This window comes from Leopardus geoffroyi, chromosome C3 (genome assembly GCF_018350155.1).
Source record: "Leopardus geoffroyi isolate Oge1 chromosome C3, O.geoffroyi_Oge1_pat1.0, whole genome shotgun sequence".
NCBI classification, from domain to species: domain Eukaryota; kingdom Metazoa; phylum Chordata; class Mammalia; order Carnivora; family Felidae; genus Leopardus; species Leopardus geoffroyi.
In genome coordinates this window covers 66,202,716-66,223,476 of record NC_059338.1, presented here as the reverse complement: position 1 = coordinate 66,223,476, position 20,761 = coordinate 66,202,716, and the positions used below count along the sequence as shown (strand labels likewise).

General features: G+C 40.6%; 1 protein-coding gene across 13 annotated transcripts in view; it reads left to right on the top strand.

Moving 5' to 3' along the window:
* AHCTF1 (AT-hook containing transcription factor 1) overlaps window positions 1-20,761 on the top strand; it is an 80,444-nt gene that overhangs the window by 6,886 nt on the left and 52,797 nt on the right. For all 13 annotated transcript variants that reach the window (XR_006706018.1, XM_045453218.1, XM_045453212.1 and 10 more), the window contains 5 exons: window positions 5,482-5,606; window positions 7,435-7,688; window positions 11,468-11,645; window positions 16,720-16,927; window positions 18,544-18,660. Coding sequence is in view for 12 of the 13 variants with exons in the window: in XM_045453218.1 (XP_045309174.1) it covers window positions 5,489-5,606; window positions 7,435-7,688; window positions 11,468-11,645; window positions 16,720-16,927; window positions 18,544-18,660 (875 nt within the window). In the remaining variant the exon portion in view is untranslated. The remainder of the gene's footprint in view (window positions 1-5,481; window positions 5,607-7,434; window positions 7,689-11,467; window positions 11,646-16,719; window positions 16,928-18,543; window positions 18,661-20,761) is intronic.

Sequence of the window (20,761 nt, the reverse complement as noted above, 5' to 3'; positions counted from 1 at the left end):
AATGTAGACTTAGGGAACTCAGTGACTCCATAAAGCATAATAACATTCGTATCAGAAGTCTCAGAAGAGTACAGGGAAAAGGGGACAAAGGTTTATTTGAAGAAATCATTGCTGAAAACTTAAGTAATCTGGAGAAGGAAATATATCCAGATCCAGCAGGCACAGAGAACTCCCAATAAGATCAACAAAAGCAGGTCAACAACAAGACATATCACAGTTAAATTTGCACAATGAGATAAAGAAAAAAATTTATTTTTGTCATAAGTGAAATAGTTCCGTCTCTGGTCTCTCACTTTTGTTAATCTATTTCTTTATGTTGGTAGTTTTTTTGGTTTTTTTTTTTTTTTTTTTTTAATTCTTAGCAACCAGCTTTTGATTTCACTTCTTTTTATTATTATGATTTTTCTGTTTCATTAAATTCAACTCTTTTATTCCTTCTGCTGATGCTGGGTTTAATTTGTTCCTATTTGTCTAGTTTCTAAAGGTGGAAGCTTAGGTTACTGATTTGAGATCTTACAGAGGTTTGGTGCTATCACTTTTCCTCTAAGTACTGCTTTATACTGCATCACACAAATTTTGATACGTCATGTTTTCCTTTTCATTCAGTTCAAAGTACTTTCATTTCCCTTTTGATCTCTTTGATCCATGGCTCATTTAGAAGTGTGTTATTTAGTATCCAGATATTTGTAAATTTTCCAGATGTTTTACTGCTTTTTAGTTTCCTTGTGAGCAGAGGAAAGGCTTTGTATGATTTGAATCCTTTTAAATTTGAGATTTTATGGCTCAGGATATAGTCTATCTTGGTAAGTCATTTGTGTGTGTTTGAAAAGAGTGTGTAGTCTTTTGTTCTTGGGTAGAATCATCTATAAAAATCAATCAGGTTGGCCAGATGTGTTTAGGTCTTTTGTGTCCTTACTGCTCTTCTGTTTAGTTGTTCTATCACTTGTGGAGAGAGACGTGATGAAATCTCCAATTACAGCTGTGGGTTTTTATGTTTCTCCTTTCAGCTCCTAGTTTTTGCCTTATTTATTTTGAAGCTCTATTATTCAATATAAATGTTCAGGATTGTTAATGTTCACTTGGTGAGTTAAGCACTTTATCATAATGAAATGAACCTTTTTATCCCTGGTAATATTCTTTGCTCTGAATTCTACTTTGATATTCATATGGCTGTTCTACCCTTTTTTTTTTTTTTTTTAATCAGTGTTAGCGTGATCTAGCTTCCATTTTTACTTTCAACCTAGCTAGCCTTTTTACTTAAACTCTTGCTTTTAAAAAAAAAATCCAATCTGACAGTCTGCTTTTTAATTGGAACGTTAAAGTCATTTCATTAATGTGGATGTAATATGGTTAGGTTTAAATCTCCCATCTTCCAATTTTTTTTTTTGTCCCATCTGTTCTTTCATTTTCCCTCTTTTTGTGCCATCTGTTGGATTAAGTTTTTATGGTGATATTTTATCTCTTTCATTGGTAAATTAGCGATATAGTTCAGTGCATGTGTGTGTTCAGTGGTTGTTCAAAGGTTTACTGTGTACATCTTTAAATTATTGCCGTCTACCTTCAAACAGCATTAGAGCATTTAACATACAGTATAAGAACTTTGTAACTGTGCTTCCATTTCTCCTCTCAAAGCCTTGTGTTATTATCATTTGTTTAACTTGTAAATATGTTATAAATTACATATATTACTGTCATTTTTGCTTCAAATAGATAATTGTCTTCTAAGAAGATAATTGCCAGTTTTTGGTGGTCTGTATTCTTTTGTGTAGATCTAGATTTCCATTTGGTATCATTTTCTTTCATTCTGAAGGAATTTCTTTAACATTCCTTGTAGTGCAGATCTACTTTATATTACCTTTTTTTAAAAAATGTATTTTCAAGTTAGCTAACATACAATGTAGTCTTGGCTTCAGGAATAGATGCCAGTGATTCATCACTTGCATATAACACCCAGTGCTCATCTCAGCAAGTGCCTTCCTTAATGCCCATCACCCTTCCCCTCCCACCCCCATCAACCCTCATTTTGTTTTCTGTATTTAAGTGATGTTTTCACTGGATGTAGAATTCTAGCCTGACAGCTTTTTTTTTCAGTTCCATTGTTTTCTTTCAGTTATTGTTCCATTGTCTTCTGGCTTGCATCATTTTCCACAAGAAGTCTCCTGTCATTATTACCTTTTTCCTCTTTGCAGTGTGACACTTTTAAGATTTTGTCCCTTGATGAGGATGTATTGAGGGGGGAGTTTCTTCATGTTTCTGGTGCTTGAGGTTTAGCGACCTTTTTGATGGTGGGTTTATAGTTTTCATCAAATTTGGAAAATGTTGGCCAATAGTTTTGAAATATGCCTATTCTCTCTTTTTGGAGATTGCTTTTGCATATATTAGGGTACTTAATGCTGTCCCACAGCCCACTGATGCTCTGTTCTTGCCCTTTCTGCCCCAGCCTTTTTTCTCTTGGTGCTTCATTTTAGATCATTTCTATTGTGGATGTTTACATTCAGTAATACTTTCTGTGTCTATGAATCTCTTTCAGCATATTTCTCATCTCTAGAAGTTTGACTTAGTCTTTTTAAATATCTTCTGAGTCTGAGTCTTTCCTTGATGTGCTTATGCTTTCCTCTGTCTTCTTGGACATGGGGATTATAGCTAGAATAACTGATTTCGAGTCCTCATCTGGTAATTCCAACTTCTGTGTCATTTCCTGGTCTGTTTCTATTGGTTAAGGTCCCCCCCCCCCCCCGCCTTATTATAGGTCATATTTTCCCACTTCTTTTGCATGCCTGACAATTTTTGACTGGATGCCAGATACTGTGAATTTCACTTTCTTGAGTACTGAGTATTTTTTTGCATTCCTTTATATATTCTTGAGGCTTCCTTGTTCTAGGGTGCAGCTTAGTTATTTGGAAACAGTTTGATTCTTTTGAGGCTTGCTTTTGTTTATACAAGACCAGAATGAGTATTAGACAAGGGCTAATTTTACGCACCCCCCCCCCCCCACCCCCGCTGAAGCAATCAACACCATTCCAAGTACTCTACTCAGTCCTCATATATTATAAGGCTTTTCCATTCTGGAGCTATTCCTGGCCTTCTGTAAGCTTTAGGGACTGTTTCCCTTCTGTTTTTCCAGTGATCCATTCCTTGGCCTCTGGTGGTTTCCTTACATGCTTACGCTGATCTTATAAAGATTCAGGGAACCCACTGCAGATATCTGCATCTCTTTGCATCTCAGATCTTTTATTGGATCACCATTCTACCTGAAGCCTTCTATAGATAATCTTTTCAAACTCTCGTTAAGGGAGAGTTTATTTGTGGTGAACTCTGTTTTTCTAAAAACGTGTTTCATATCTAATGATAACTTCAGTGATCTATAATTATATGTTGACAGCTATTTTTGCTTAGAATTTTGAAGATATTCCAGACTTCTGGCTTTCACTGTTGTTGAAAAGTCATTTCTTTTTATTTATTCTATATAGGATTCACTGGCCCTCCTGATTCCAAAGAATTGGTGTGTCCAAGTCTGGGAAGTATCTTTCAGAATATTGCTTCTACCTTATCATTTAATGTTATATTCTGAGGGATTTGGAATAAACATATGTTGGCCCTTCTCCCTCTCTCGTCTCTAACTTTTTTAAGACTTTATTTTTAAGTAATCTCTATACCCAAATGGGGGCTCAAACTCCCAGTCCCAAGATCAGGAGTTGGGTGCTTCACCGACTGAGCCAGCCAGGCGCCCGTCTTGGCTATAACTTCCAACTGCTCATTTCTTTTTCTCTGTCTTAGGTTCTGCAAGAGTTTTGGGGCTCTCTTTCTCTTTCTAGTATGCCATGTTACTTATTTTTTGATTTGGTTTTTGTTGACTTTAGGTACAAAAGGACTATTTGCTGAGTGGATATGAAAAAGAATATTTGTAAGTTACAAAGAATCTTGGTGCAGTGAATACGTGTCTGCTCACCTTGGGGTTTTAGAGAAAGAACATTACTTTGGAGTCCTTGCGTTCCCGTCCCTTTCCCTCTTAAACTACTGTTGGGTTTTTGTGTTTATGGTTTCCTTGTTTTATTCATAGTTTTGCTATACATGTTTGTATTCTTAGGTATTATTTTGCTTAGTTTGACAACCTTTTTAACTCTATGTAAATGTAATCATTCTGCGTGTATTTTCTCCTTTTATTGTGTAGTGTCGTACTCTGGCGTTTTTCCATCTTGTCGCATATGCCACAGTTCTTATAACTCCATTGAGGTTTTTTCTCCGTTGAGTTCTCAATTTTACTTAATTTTTTATTCCATAAGTTCTCTAATTTTTGTCAAATCTGCTTGACCACTTTTCATTATTTTTGTGAAGTTTCTTCCTCATTAGCAAGCTAGAACTTTGGTTTCTTTAAACCTATTAAACGTAATTTCTGTTCTCTGATCGTTTTCAACATCTGAAGCTGATTCTGCTGGCTGTTGATCATGGTATCCTTGTTACAGTTTGTTATTTGACTGTGAGCTCATTTTCTTGGAATTTCATCTTTGAGAACTCTTTAAGATTCTGGAGACTGTTTGGTGGTTTCTGTGGATTGTGTGGAGCATTACCAACCTGAGAAAAATTTATAAGAAATCCTTCCCTGGGTGTTTTCAGATAACGTAGCTTGAATTCTGGCCACCAATTTGTGTGAAGGGAAATTTTCGGAATAGAGACTCACAGTCATGGTCAAAATGGGCAGCATTATTGCTTCCGTCTTGCACACTGGGTGCTTTTCTCGCTGGCCTTGGTGCCGATGATACAGCCTATGGAGTTCAGTGGGGGGGCTCTTCTTAGCTTGCCTTGGCTCTGCCAGCCCTTGGCTTTACCTTCTGCTTCCGTGGATCTCAAGAGTCTCAGAAGAAGATCACAGTCACCGGCAGTGGATTTGGTAGCTAATTTCCAAAATTCCTGCTGTCTCTTTGTGTTTGACGTTGCCGATTTCATTCAACAAGTAGTATTTTAACCATTATTTTTGGTCGTTGACAATAGAAGGGTCATTCCAGGAATCTAATCTATACGTTGGAAGTGAAAGATAATTTTCAGTTTTTTTTCTATCCAGTTAAAGATCTGTCCCAAACTCAATTCCTGAGATTATTGTGTATTTGGACTCTTTTTGTGGACTTTCTCCCCCTTTCCCGTAGCAGTAGTTTTTGTAAAATTCATCAGTTTTTCCTGTTTGTGTGTGAAGTGTCCTTTCAGAGTAAGTCAGGCAATAAGATTAATTGCACAGAACCAGGCTTCAAACAGTCTGGGGAATCATGTATATCCTTAGGCCATCTGGCTTAATAAATCTTTACTCCTAAAGCCGTTGGGAAACATTTTATTAGGAGGGAGTACCTCAGACCCAGAAGCACATAAAATGTGTTTTATGATCAGATTTTAGTTTTAGTTTATTTACTCTCGTGTGGTGGCTGTTTCTTTTTTTCTTCTGGCTTAGGCATATTGTACGAATATAATGTTATCTTTTACAAATACTTACAGTGAAAGCATGCGCGGCCTAACAGCACAGGTGACGGCTCTCCTGCGCTTGCCAGAGGTGACCGTGCAAGCCTTTGCGGAAGATGGAGTGACGTCAGAATGTGTGCTTCATGGCAAGCTCACTCCAGGTAAAGTAACTCATTTTTTACTCATGTAAAAACTCAAAATTTACTGATGTGATTGATTTGTAAGAGAATAATAAGCACGTATTGTAATTTCCTTTAACGTGGGAGAAAACCGCGACACCCAGTTGTAGTCGTCTTACATAAACATCTAGCAGCTACAGCTGCATGTGTAGTAACACCCGAATTCTCGAGAACACATTTCCAGTGAACCTTGGGTGGGTTTTTCCTTATTAAAAATGCTGTGCGTTTTTTATCTCTACACTACGTATATACTATATCTTTTAGTATTGAATGTTTAATATTGACTGTTCGTATTTAGAAGGCAGAAATAATACACAGCTGTTATTTCTTTATAATCAGTAAGTTTTATTGGTGATGAATTTGGATTAGAATCTGAATAGTCTTATGAGTAGAAAAATCTGATTGTAGGGCCCCGAGTAATATCCAGAAAGTCTTACTTATTAATTCCGTTAACTTGAACAAGATCTTAATAGATAGTTTTGGTCATATAATAGAGCAGAAAACCATCCCAGAGTAGCCATCAAATTGTGGATTTCAGTCTAGTGAAAGATGCTGCAGGCGCCTTTTCTGAAAATGAATTTCACAGCCATCCATCCTGGCGGGTAGACAATAAAACATATGGGTCACGTGGCTATTTACAGTGCTACCCTCTTGAATATTGACAGTAGTGACGGTACTTACTGTGATGCCAGGCACTGTAACAACTTCAACTGAGATATTAGACTCTTCTAAGTAGACACTCTTCTGTGTAACTAAGAATCCAATAGGTTAAGTCAGCTGCTTCCAGTTGTGCAGATAGCAAGTGGTGAAAATGATCTCTGAATCCATGTGTTCTGGGTCCCCATTGTGCCACGCTATTTCCTTAAACCGTGGAAGCTCCCGTAGCTATAACCTGGTTTATCCAGCTGTGTACTTGGATGTGTGGTAGACCTCACAGATTTAAAAGTTACCATTGACCCAGCTGCTCAAGGGAAAATTCGAGTCTGTTCTTGATTCTTGTTTTACTTCCTCCCCATATCTTCATCAGCAAGCACAGCCTTTTAGTCCTGTCTCTAAGATGAATCTCTAGTCAGTCCATTTTTCTTCATTCACGGTCACCGACCAGGCATAGGGTGTCGTCTCCGCACCTGTGTCCTGTGCTCCTTCTTGTCCCTTTTCTGCTTAGCAGCGAGGGTAACATTTGAAAACAGAAATCAGATAGGTTAAAAAGCTCCTATTACTTTACATTGTGTACATGATAAGATCCAAACATGGCTGCTGAGGGGTTCAGAAGGGCTTCTGGCATTTCCTATTGTTATACTAGTTATGTCTTGTCTTCTCAGTTAGATTTTGAACTCTTCGGGGATAGACTCATGGGTTACGTTTTATGAGCCTCGGAGCGCCTCGTTTAACTCTTGAGGTATAACGTATTGAAAGTGTGAGCTGTGGAGTTAGGCTTGTGATGCACTTCTGGCCGCGGTATTTGTAGCCATCTGGCTGGGGACAGGTTAGTTAACCGTGTGAAAGTTCAGTTGCTTTTTCTCTGTATTGGGGTGTGACAAGGACTAAATGAGATGGTCTGTTTTAGCATATAGCATGGTGCCTTTACCCAAATGTTTACTTTATTATTGAGATAATAGTTGTCTAATATATTTTACTAATCTTTGGACCACTGTGTTCTATAAATGGTTAGATTTCACTTTAGAGATAATGCGTCAAGTTATACATAATGAGCTACGTGTCATATGTGTAAAACATCTAACTTCTGTCTAGTTGTGCGGTGTACATTGAAATAAGCAATGTTTTTGCTGTTTTCTTCTTTTTCTTCTAGGGAGAAACGCACTTGCTTGCCTGGCTTGTGGTCCACAACTTGAGGTAGTAAACTTTCTCACAGGAGCGCGGTTGTCTGCATATCGATTCAATGGAGTGAGTCAGCAGCCTCCTGTCGTCCTGGCTATGAAGGAGTTCTCCTGGCAGAAGAGAACCGGGTTGTTAATCGGACTAGAGGAAGCAGAAGGGAGTGTTCTCTGCCTTTATGACCTTGGTGTGTCCAGAGTGGTTAAAGCCGTTGTTCTTCCTGGAAGGGTAGGTACTGTTTTTTGTTTTTAATAATTTTTTTTTTAACGCTAATTTATTATTGAGAGACAGAGCATGAGCATAGGAGGGGCAGAGAGAGGGGGAGACACACAGTCCAAAGCAGGCTCCAGGCTCTGAGCTGTCAGCACAGAGCCTAGTGCGGGGCTCGAGTTCACAAACCGTGAGATCATGACCTGAGCCGAAGTCAGACGCTTAACCGACTGAGCCACCCAGGCGCCCCGGGTAGGTACTGCTTAAGATTCGTGAGCATTCTGCTTTCAGAACTAAGCCCCTGCTGGTCACACAGGTGTGTTCGCTTTGTGAAGATTCATTGAGCTATACATCTTTATAATTCATTTACTTTTGTGGAATCGTTGTTTTTCATTAAAAGTTCAAAATACAGAGGTTAAAGGCAGTATATTATCAAAAGAACATTAAGTTCTTGGGGCGCCTGGGGGGCTCAGTCGGTGGGGCGTCCGACTTCGCCTCAGGTCATGATTTCATGGTTCGTGGGTTCGAGCCCTGCGTTGGGCTCTGTGCTGACAGCTCAGAGCGTGAAGCCTGCTTTGGATTCTGTCTCCCTTGCTCTGCCCTTCTCCTGCTCACGTTCTGCCTCTCTCTCAAAAATAAATAAATATTAAAAAAAAATTTAATAATGCTGTGGACTAGATGTCTAGATTATCATGGAGCCATTCAATAATTTATGCAATTACTTCATGCAATAATACAAAAATTTATAATAATATAAATCCCAACATTTGAGGTATTCTTTTAAATTTCTCCTGGCTACTCAATATATGTCATTCATTTATTTTTTTATCTATAATAAAAATTAAATTTCTCTACAAAAAAAAAAAATTTAAGAAAGAACGTTAAGTTCTTTCGATAACAACAAATAGAACTTTTTATACTTGGTTAGAAAATTGCAAAGTGAAAATAGGGATGACCTAGTTGTTCTGATGCTCTTTTGTATGAAGAAGGTCATCTGTGTCTTGTCGTCTTCACTTGTGTTTTACGAGGACACTGGAAGTTTATATTAAAATATTCACTACTATAGTGTTTTTTCGGTTTGTTTTTTCTTTTTAATTTGAGACTGTAGCCTTGGAGCAGTAGGGGAAATATGTCTTCACTGTTGTTTAAGAGTTGAATGTTTGTTGTTGCTTTTTTAAGAGTCAAATGATATTTAAATAATGGATTCATTTAAAAAAATTTTGGGGGGGCACCTGGGTGGCCCAGTTGGTTAAGCATCTGACTTCGGCTCAGGTCATGATCTCGCGGTTCGTGAGTTCGAGCCCTGCCTCGGGCTCTGTGCTGACAGCTCGGAGCCTGGAGCCTGCTTGGGATTCTGGGTCTCCCTCTCTCTCTCTCTGCCCCTCCCTTGCTTATGCACTCTCGCACTGTCTGTCTCTCTGTCTCAAGAATAAATACTAAAAGAAAAATAATAAATTTTTTTAACATTTATTCATTTTTGACAGAATGTGAGCAGGGGAGGGGCAGAGAGAGGGAGACACAGACTCCAAAGCAGGCTCCAGGCTCCGAGCTGTCAACACAGTGCCCGAGGCAGGGCTCGAACTCACAGGGAGATCGTGACCTGAGCCAAAGTCAGTCCCTTAACTGAGTGACCCAGGCGCCCCTAGAATAGAATTTTTAAAGTCAAAAGGGAGGTAAATGTCAAAATACTATGTTTTCACAGTTTGAGGAAACTGATTCAGTGGGCAGTGTTGGGGTCTGAAGTGGTCATAGCCTGGTATCTTAAATGTACTTACTTGCCAGTGTTGATTTTAAAGTCAGAATTAATTTAGCAGTTTATTGAGTGCTTACTGTCAATCAAGCTGTGTCCTAAATTTTGGAGATAAATAGATAAATAGAACTTGGTCTATGCTGTTGAAAAAGCTAGTCATCTAGTGGGAAAATACAGGTAATGAGATTACAGCCTAAATCCAGTAACTATTTTGTTTGATAAACTCAAGCACACGAAACATGGAAATACCTGGATGATTTCTGCTTATAGAGGTTGGACATTTTAGGCAAAGAGACCAGCATGTAAAAAGTCCTAGTATGTGGAACATTTAGGAACTGGGCTTATTTAGAATGGCTGCGGGAGGGGACAGAGGAGGTAGGGTCTAGGAATGGTGAGGGTTGAGAGAGTGAATGGACATGTTGCAGTTAGTGATCTCCACCTGAAGTCTTTGGTGAAGTCATTTTAAGTGCAAAGCAGAACTCTAGTATCAAAAGCAGTTCAGGTAGCTGATGATAAGGAACCGGACAGGGAAATGACCGTGGACATGGAGAGGACAGAACAGAAGTAGAGTACACTCAGGAGGTAACACGGACCGGCCCTGCCGATCACTTGGATGAGAGCACTTGAGAAGGAACAAGCAGTGGGTAGGTTCCTGGTGGCTCCCTTGCGTGGATGCTTGGTGTCCCATAGAAGAGGGAATACAGAAGGGAAAGATTGGGAGGGGAGTGATAGATACCTTCAGAAGAATTTGGTCAACTAGTTGATTTGGGGCCAGGGCACAGTATCCCCTCTTAAATTTGTTTGCTTTTAAGTGTCTCATTTTAAAATTAATTAAGGTACCATTATCAGTTAATTCACATGGTATTTGTATGAGGAATGCAAACTGAGTTGGATTTCTTGACCATTCTGAGAGGATTGAAGAGACTGGGCTTTAGTATTTGTCGACATTATTACCAGAAGTTAGACCAGAAAGACAATCCGTGAAATCACAGCTTTCAGAGTTAGACACTCTGTAGAATGTTCTGTATACCAATGACATATAGACAGCCAGGCTTTTTCTGTAATAATAAGTTACAGCCTGAAACAAACTTTTTACTCTGACATGAATGCATAACCCATCGATAGTAAATTTCCTCTTTTCTTTCTAGGACATTCATCAGTGTTACAATAGAAATCACTAAGTACTCAATTTTCATATGTCATACCCAATTTTTGTGAATTAATAGGAAACTGAAAGGAAGTGAACTAGGAAATAAAATACAGACTATTAGGTACAGACGTTTAAAATTTGACCATGAGGGGCACCTGGGCGGCTCAGTCAGTCAAGCGTCTGACTTCGGCTCAGGTCATGATCTCACGGTTCGTGCGTTCGAGCCCTGCTCGCTCAGAGTCTGGAGTCTGCTTCAGATTCTGTGTCCCTCTCTCACTCTGTCCCTCCCCTGCTTCCCTGTTCTATCTCTTCTCTCTCTCTCAAGAATAAATAAACATTAAAAAATGTTTAAAAAAATAAATAAAAATAAAGGTTAGACCTCTTCAGGCTTTAAGGCATAAACAGGACTTTTATTTTTAAAGAGTAAACCCGTAAATTTTTCTTGAATGATTTCTTTTTACTCTTCCTCAGGAGAACAGGCTATATGATGAAGGAGTAGCTCGTTGACAGTTTTAAAGAGAAAAATCTAGGTTTGAGTTTAAATAACCCAAGTTAAACTTTCTAGGCTTCAGGGTGCTTCATCTTTAACAGGTACACTTATGCATAATCCAATATCCAGGGTTACCGTGAGTGTTACGTGAACCAGTTAGCACAAGGCCTGGCGTGTAAGTTTTCATAAACGTCGACTATTATTCCAGCTGCACATTTTATATAGTGAAATGATGGTGTCATTTCTATTGTACCTGAAGTTTTCATTATGTTACTCAGATCCACAAGTCAAATACAAATTTGTAATTCTCTGTTAGAAAATGTTTAAATCTATTATAGCTAGTAACCTGCTCCAACCTCCAAATTTTTCTGTTGTTTCATTGAATTTTTTCACTTTCTGCTTCCAAGGTAACTGCCATCGAGCCTGTTATTAACCACGGTGGAGCCAGCGCAAGCACTCAGCATTTGCACCCCGGCCTGCGGTGGCTCTTCGGTGTGGCGGCCGTGGTGACGGACGTCGGACGGGTCCTCCTCATTGACTTGTGTTTGGATGACTCGTGCGGCCAAAATGAAGTGGATGCGTCAGGTAATTATTTGGAACCTCGGACTGAGCGCCTGCATATTCTGATGCAACGGACCGGTTTTCCTTTTTCTTTTTTGTTTTTAATGTTTATTTACTTTTGAGAGAGAGAGGGACAGGGTGCCAGCGGGGGAGGTACAGAGAGAGAAGGAGACACAGAATACAAGGCAGGCTCCAGGCTCTGAGCTGTCAGCACAGAACCCAACGCAGGGCTCGAACCCATGAACCGCGAGATCAGGACCCGAGCCGAAGTCGGAAGCTTCGGACCCAAGCACCCCTCACGGACCGGTTTTTCTTAAACAGTGAAAAATATTTATATAGAAGCTTCTGTGTACCTTTGTTTCTTTTACGGCTTGGACCTATTGTATTAGTGTTTTGGGGCACTGTGGAGACTTTTGCGTGAGTTACTCTGTTTATTGGTGAGGTACTAAAGTAGGTCTTGAAAGAGATTGAGATCCAGATTTGCTTTAGATACACACTTGAACAATAGGTGTTATTACGTATATGCCAGGAGGAGGGCTGAAGGTATAGAATCTTGATTGTTATCAGACAGTATAAAATTATCCAGTGTGTCGGATCTAGCACACTGTTTTTGGCACACTGATTACGTGTCTGCGGTAAGACCAAGGCAGAAATAAAGTGATATAATAGGAAATAACACGGTAATTGAAGGTTTTCTTTTACAGAATGACATCCTAAAATAGAATTAATGCTACTCAGATTTTTAAAAAGTGAGGAGAGACAATTTTTCTCCTTTAATACTAATGTTTTTATTTTATAAAATCTCTTCTTTATCAAGTGCTTTCAGTTTTTTTATTTTTTTAAATGTTTATTTATTTTTGAGAGAGGAAGAGAGACAAAGCATGAGTGGGGAAGGGGCAGAGAGAGAGAGAGAGAGAGAGAGAGAGACACAGAATCCAAAGCAGGCACCAGGCTCTGGGATGAGAGCAGAGAGCCTGATGCGGGGCTCGAACCCACAAACCATGAGATCATGACCTGAGCCGAAGTTGGACGCTTGACCGACTGAGCCACCCAGGCACCCCTCTTTGTTTTTTTTTTTTTTTCTGGGGCTTTTATAAGATTGGTTTATGCAGGGAGGAGAGCTAACCTAAAAGCCTTTAAAAAATGTATGTATTATAAAGTTTCAGGAAAGGACCATTTAATCTTGAGAACATTCTTGATTTTTAAAGCAATCCTGTATTAGGGCAGATCTCTATCTATGGATCAGCTAAGAAAGATACAAACGATCATTATTTTTTTTTAACTTTTTTTAATGTTTTATTTATTTTTCTGAGAGAGAGAGAGACAGAGCATGAGGCGGTGAGGGGCAGAGTGAGTGAAGGACATAGAATCCAAAGCAGGCTCCAGGCTCTGAGCTGTCAACACAGCGCCCAATGCAAGGCTCAAACCCACAAGCCGTGAGATCATGACCTGAGCCGAAGTCAGATGCTTAACCGACTCAGCCACCCAGGCGCCCCGAGGTCTAATCTTCTTTAAAAGGACTTACTACTACAAACGATCATTGTTTTATCCCAATTTATAATGAGCATAACTAATAAAAATTGTCAGTGTGTAGTAAAACTGATTGTAACTGCAAGTAGTAAAAATTATATTTAACCAGAAACTTAAAAGCCAAATCAGATTTCTGAACAACATTTTAAATTTTACCAATTTATGTAATATGACTTAAAGATACTTGATTTGGCAGAGATAATGTCTACATGTACACTTAAAAAAATAATCCTGGGGGTGCCTGGGTGGCTCGGTTGGTTAAGCATCCAACTTCAGCTCAGGTCATGATCTCATGGTTCGTGAGTTCGAGCCCCACATCGGGCTCTGTGCTGACAGCTCAGAGCTTGGAGCCTGCTTCAGATTCTCTCTCTCTCTCTCTCTCTCTCTCTCTCTCTCTCTGTGCCCCTACCCTGCTTGCACTCTGTGTCTCTCTCTCAAAAATAAATAAACATTAAAAAATTTAAAAACCTCACAATGATAGGGGCGCCTGGGTGGCGCAGTCGGTTAAGCGTCCGACTTCAGCCAGGTCACGATCTCGCGGTCCGTGAGTTCGAGCCCCGCGTCGGGCTCTGGGCTGATGGCTCGGAGCCTGGAGCCTGTTTCCGATTCTGTGTCTCCCTCTCTCTCTGCCCCTCCCCCGTTCATGCTCTGTCTCTCTCTGTCCCAAAAATAAATAAATGTTGAAAAAAAAATTAAAAAAAAAAACAAAAAACCTCACAATGATAAAAACTGTATCTGTAATTTTGATATGTACAAAGATCTGATAAACTCTGGGTAAAGTTAATGAAAAGAATTGACTCGCAGAAATCATAGTAACTGAAAGTGAATTTATAGAATATTAGAAATGCTTAAACTGCTCTTTACAGAAAATTGGTAGAGAAGTTAAATGGTCCTGATGGGGTTTTGTTTCAGAGTTTTGTAGATAACATCCTTCTAGATGTGAGGCTAATCAATGTGATTGTATTCATAATTAAAGCTCTCTTCAGACCAAAATAGTAAAGGTAGAACATCCTTTATTTCAGAAGTCCACAACCAGTAGTGGAATTCAGGGCAAGGATAGTTTTTATAACGGAATTCTTTGGATCGTGATCAGAGATCGGAATCATTTCTCAGTTACAAGAATTATAAAGCCATTGAATAAAAAATTGGGGTTTAATGCAAAATTGGTTTTTTTGCTTATAAAAGATAAATAGTTACGATTATAACTATTTGGACTTCATTGTATACACGTAACATAGAAAATGAAATTCCTGATGTTTATTATACTATAAATACTGTTTTATAATATTTCCAACCTTAATGGTATTATACATCTTTCCACATCAGTACAGTAGAGTCTATCTTACTCTCTTGAGTAAGAGTAAGTTTACATTATTCCATTGTATGAGCTATTTATTTTGGCAAAATTTAGTCACTTGCTCTTTGGTAAAATAATCAGAAATGGAAGGGATCAGGAGGGTAATCATTCAAGTACAATACATGATTTTTCCCCTCTTCATAACAACAGCATTGAGGGAATCTGCCCTTGCACAAGGGTTATATCACTACATGGGCCTGAGTATTTTTCCTTTTTATGAAAGATTTCAGACATCTTCTGGTAGATAGAAGAATATAAGACTTTCCACGTCCATCAACCTAAATTCAAGTTTGATTTCAGAACTTAACCATGAGTGTCTTTTTTTCTTTTCCTTCTCCCCCACCTTTGCTTCTGAATTAATTTAAAGCAGATAATGGCTGTTTCACTATATAGTCACAATGCCATTACCAGTCCAGACTACATTCATAATAACTCCTTGGTGTAGTCTAGTAACTAATCCGTAAGTCAGGTTGCTATGATGGCCTCTAGGGCAACTTTTTGCATTTGTATTGTTTGAGTCTGGATCTAAACAAGGTCCACGCATCACATGTGAGTTATGTCCCATATCTCCTTGAACATAGGGTGGTCCTCCCTCTCGCCTCTCCTTTTCTATTTGTAGTACCACTGCCTTGCTGAAGAAGTTAATCTGGTAGAATGCCCCACATTTTTTAATTATCGGAGTGTTTACACGTGGTGTCATTTACATTTTGCATTTTCTGCAAACGTAAGTCAGCTCTGACTAGAGTCAGATGTGACATCTGGCAGGGATACCTCAGAAGTGCTGGGTGTTTCATACCGTGTCCCGTCAGGAGGCACGTCGTGTCTCGTTTCACCTTTAGTGATCAGTAGGTCCAGGGGATGACCGCATGATTCTCCTTGGTAGAGTTTCCCCTCAACCTTTGTACTGGTGATTCTCAACCAGGGGTGACGTTTGCCCTCTAGGGGATCTTTGATGATGTCTCAGGACATTTTTGGTTGTTGCTCCTGGAGGGAGATGGTGTTAGTGACATCTGGTAGACAGAGGCCTGGGATGCAGTTTACCATCCCACAACGCATAGGACCATTCCTCAGCAAAGATTGATCTTATCCCGAGCGTCAGTAGAGCCAGTGTTGAAAACCCTACTTAAATTCATTGTTTCATCCATCCATAGAGCGTGTTCTGTTTTGTTTTGTTTTAATTTCTTAATGTTTATTTTTGAGAGAGAAACAGAGTGCAAGCTGGGGAGGGGCAGAGAGAGACAAGGAGACACAGAAACTGAAGCAGACTCCAGGCTCTGAGCTGTCAGCACAGAGCCTGACGTGGGACTCGAACTCACAGGACTGCGAGATCACAACCTGAGCCGAAGTCGGACGCTCAGCCGACTGAGCCACCCAGGCAGCCCTCATCCATGGAGATTGTTACCTCAATCTCTTCATTCATTAGGGGATACAAAAATGATGATTTTGAAATTCTGTTAATCTAAGGAAGAAGTTTCTCATTAACTAGGGCTGTTTGTTTACCCTGAAATACAGTTTGTACAGAAAAGGCAGGATAAATGCTTACTGTTTCTTTAAGTACTAATTTTCAGAGTAAGGAGCTGGTACCCAGGGACTTAAAATGGTTTATAGTAAGGTCTTTTGTAGGTGAGCAGGATAGGAATTCATGAGGTTTTATGAGTATGTGTTTACTTACTTAATGTGTTTCGTTCATTCATTTTCATTGTTTTTTTGATGTTCAAAATGTTATTTTTTACTAATGAAAGCCCCTTCGTTTAGTCTGACAAATCCCCTTTAGACTATGATAGCTTCCTCTGTTTCCGGCACGAGATGAACTAGGCTCATCTTATGTATTTCCTGCCCCAGACCTGGAACCGGCCACTGCTCCAAAGGGAATATTTAGGTTCTTAGTTCTAAGTTTAAATAAAGAAACCATCAGCTTTGTTTCTGATTAGTAAGGAAATCGTTTAATACTTTAAAAAGAAGAGCATACTTTTGAGAATATTTGAAAACGTACCATGAGATTTTTTAAAAAAATTACACAACTAAATGTATTTTGAAAATCGTAGCGTTTGAACAGATACAGGTGGCCGTCGTATAGTTCAGCCTGCTTTGTCATCGTGGATCTTGTCGTAATTGACCACAGTGGTCTTCAGCTGAAGCTTGCCTAGCAGGTGACCAGTTCGCTTTTGTGCTCTTTACGATTTGTTAATCTTACTCCCTTTGTGTCTCCAGACCTTGAAGTCGTCACCGGCATCCCAGCTGAGGTGCCACACATCAGAGAGACCGTGATGCGGGCAGGGCGCCATCTGGGCCTCCAGCTTGCAAGCCCGTCCGGGACAGCTGCGTCGGCGCTCTGTTACATCGGCAGGACTAACCAGCTGGCTGTGGGCTTTTCCGATGGCTATCTAGCTCTGTGGAATATGAAAAGCATGAAAAGAGAGTAAGTACACCTTTTTTCTCGTTTGTTCATTGGTAGCTGCTTTCTGAATATAGCTTGTACTCAGGTATTACTATTTTAAAATTAGCGTAAAGAGAAAAAGGTAGGATAGGTGACCAGTTGAGTGTGAATAATTTCTTATTGCATGAAATCACAGCTTGATATAAAGGAATGACTTAGCACATGAATTTAGGTCGAGTCTTTTGGTGTATATTTAAAAGGCATTTCAGTTATTGTGTGCCATTTGCTAGTAAAACACCACTCTGTAAAGGTAAGCGATATATTTACGGGGTACAAATTCTGTCCAGAGTACTTTCCTTATAACCACACGTGTAAAGCTAATGGTAGAAGTTCTTGGTTGACGGAAAAACAGAGACTTTTTTAAAATCAACGTTAAAAGATACCATGTTTTGAAATTTTTATCCTGTTTAAATTTCCCTCAATTGTATCGATACTTTTTAAATTGGTATTTTTGGCGTTCAGATTGCTGAAGGCATGTGGCTGGCTCAGGCAGTAGGGCGTGCGGCTCTTAATCTTGAGGTTGTGATTTGAGCCCCACGTTGGGTGTGGAGATTATGTAAAAAAAAAAAAATTTCATAAAGTCCTTAAAATGCTGTGGAATTGACCCTTTATTGAGGGAAGTAGCCCTTTACTGAGGAAGGTAGCAAATAGGCGTTACAGACTTCTAGTCTCTATACGGAGTTAAGCGGATGCCCATTTTTCTCCCAAGTTGTTAATTTGATATTTCTTCATTTTTTTTCAAGGCCTATTGGAATATTTTCTTGAGTAATTTATCTTGCCAAAAAGTCAACAGTAGTCACTCTTCCAAACTTCCTGTTCCGTTATTCTCGCCAAGAAATTGGTACCTACCAGGCTCGTCTTGGTAATCAGTGTATGCCCTATGCCACGTTTGAAGCGGACGAGAAAAGAGAGGAGGAAACTAACGAGGTTCTCTCATCTCAAACCAGGCCCTTTGCTCACTGTTGCGTTCTTTGATAATATCAGAGAATGACAAGCCCTTGAAGTAACTTCCGTCCTTGCACCTCCTCAGAGCCCTTTCTTTTGGTTTGGGTTTTGCAAGGGACCCGTGATGAGGCGGCGGTGCTGTCGCCTGGTGGCCCCCGCGGGAAGGCCACCTTGGCTCTCTGCGTGGAGAACCTTTTCCCAGCTCTTGTCTTTGAATTGCTCCTGAGAGCCTGGAACACCGGCCTCTCCGGCTCTTCCCCAGCGCCGGCCGGCCTCTCGGGGCTGATTTCTAGGTGCTTTACGGGAGCCCCTCGGGCTCTCGCCGCCCCGGTGCCGCGATGGGGAAACTGGCTCGGGGCGAGCAGCCGAGGTGACGCGCTGTGTCGGGGTTTCAGCGCCCACGGCTGCCTCCCCGGGGAGCAGCACACGGTGGCACTCGCGGGGCTGGAAGGCGCCCTTGAAGTGGTTTTAGCCCTTCCAGCGCCGCGCCCACGGTCAGCCGTGACCTGGTACGCCCTGTGTATCTTTGAAGATGAGACGATTGTGTGAACGGCAGTTGCTCTAACCCGAGATTGTCCCAAGACCCCTGATTCTTTCTTCAGGAAACCACCAGTTAACAGTATGACGCAGACCACTTTTTGTGCCTGTCGTAGGTACTACACTCAATTGGAAGGTGGACGAGTTCCCGTGTATGCGCTTACTTTTCAAGAGCCGGAGAATGACCCTCGTAATTGCTGTTACCTGTGGGCTGTTCAGTCTACACAGGACAGGTAAGTGTGAGACGTGTTTCTAAAAACATTTGCCAGCGATGCGGCAGCAGTTAATTTCTATTGGAAAGTTTCATAGTACGTTGTCTCGGTTTGGTGCAAACAACATAGTTCAGTGGATTAGCAAGTGGTGGTTGAAATGATCCTGAAGGTGAAGGGATTGTTTCCACATGGTTGAGTGAGTTCTGAGGTGGCGGTAAGGACACTGTGCTCGTCTGTCTGCCTGCCGTACCCGGGAGTGAGCCAGTGCGCTGAGTAGGCGACGGCCTCGCTGCCTTACACCGGGGTTTGCGGCCTCCCGTGTTCTCGCGTCCCACCATCTTTCTCTGTTGTGTGTGCCTCTTGTTTTTATCGACCCCGACTCTGTTCTCTGGTCCTCCTGTTTGCCTGGCCCAGTGTACTCCTAGCATTCATTTGGTTAGTTTTCACTCTGTCACAGGGTCTAACTTTGTCCCAAGTATAGCTCGCGAGAAACCTCGCAGCTGAATTCCATCCGTTCACCTTGCTCATTTCCAGGGTTAGAGTGGCAGAAGTATTGATTTCCTCGTCTTTTTCCTTGATGTTTCATTCCTTCTTGGATGATCGGTGAAACAGTCAAGCTTGTGGGATAAAGGCCATGACGGTGGTGACCCGTTGTTCCCGATACTTTCTCCCAAGTCTATCCCACCTTGGGCTCTAGGTACCTGAATTGGGGTCTCGGGGTTTTTGTATTAGATGTCCCCACTTCGTGGTTTTGTCTTACCTTCTTACTCTGTGGTAAGTGATGGAAACGAAGAATTGATTTGCCACTTTTGAAATTTGTCCATCCTGAAAAAATAGTGAAATGAAAATACAGAGACCGCTTTTGGGCTCTCCCTCACGGGGTCCGGTCCATGTTTCCATCCATCTGAGTGCAGTGGGGGCGGCAGCAGTTTGATGGGTTCACAGTCTTCTGGGCTGTTCAAACAGGGCTCGGGGGGGGAGGGGGGGAATGCAAGGGGACTTTCATCTAAATGATTGTTGTATTTGTTTATTTTTCCTCCTAGGATTGCCTCTTAGGATGAGTTTGGTTATTATTCTTTAAAAAATTTTTTAACATTCATTTTTGGGAGAGAAAGAGCGTGAGTGAGTGGGGAAGGGCAGAGAGAGAGGGAGACACAGAATCCGAAGCAGGCTCCAGGCTCTGAGCTGTCAGCACAGAGCCTGACACGGGGCTCGAATTCACAGACCAAGAGATCATGATCCAAGCTGAAGTTGGATGCTTAACCAACTGAGCCACCCAGGCACCCTGACTTATTATTCTTTATGTGGATTTTTTTATTTTGCTTTTTCTAAATTTCCTACACTAAGGTCTAGAGTGTTTTCCTCTTATTTTGGAACTTGGTGAATAAGTCTGCGTTCTTTTTTACCATACCACTCTTCATTCTTGTAGTATTATCAGTAGGTGATGCCCACTCTGTTCTTATAATCAGGAAGCTGTGTGAATATTCTCTGCTTCTGATTTTCTTGTGTAAAATCCTCATGAACTGTATGCACTTCCCTGAGTCCTGTTTTGACGTAGTTTTCAGACCTCTATAGTTGACTCTTCGACTCACCCCCACCCCGCCCCCCCCGTCAAAAATCCACCTATAACTTTTGACTCCCCCAGAACTACACTACTAATAGCTTACTGTTGACCAGAAGCCTTACTGATAATATCAGCAGTCAATTAGCACATATTTTGTGTGTTATATGTGTTACATACTGTATTCTGGTACCAATGCCTAATTTTTGGCTTAATTTTTCCAGTATACCTATGCTGTGTGGTTCATCTACGTTTTTTTCAAATTGTCACAGATCTCCAAAAAATCTCCCTTTGTATTTATTGAAAACAATCTGTGTGCAGTCTGCACAGTTCAAACCCATGTTGTTGGAGGGTCAACTGCATTTGCACTTGAAGCACAAATGAATCACAGTTTAAAATGTGGGCAGAATATACTGTTTTCTGTTTCTCTTACAGTGATGCCCTGCATTTACTTACCTTGATTACCCACAACACACTGAATAAATAACACATGGGAATAACTCTCTAGTGACTTTTAAACCACTGTCTAGTAGTCTATTCCTTTAATAGGACAGGGTTAAT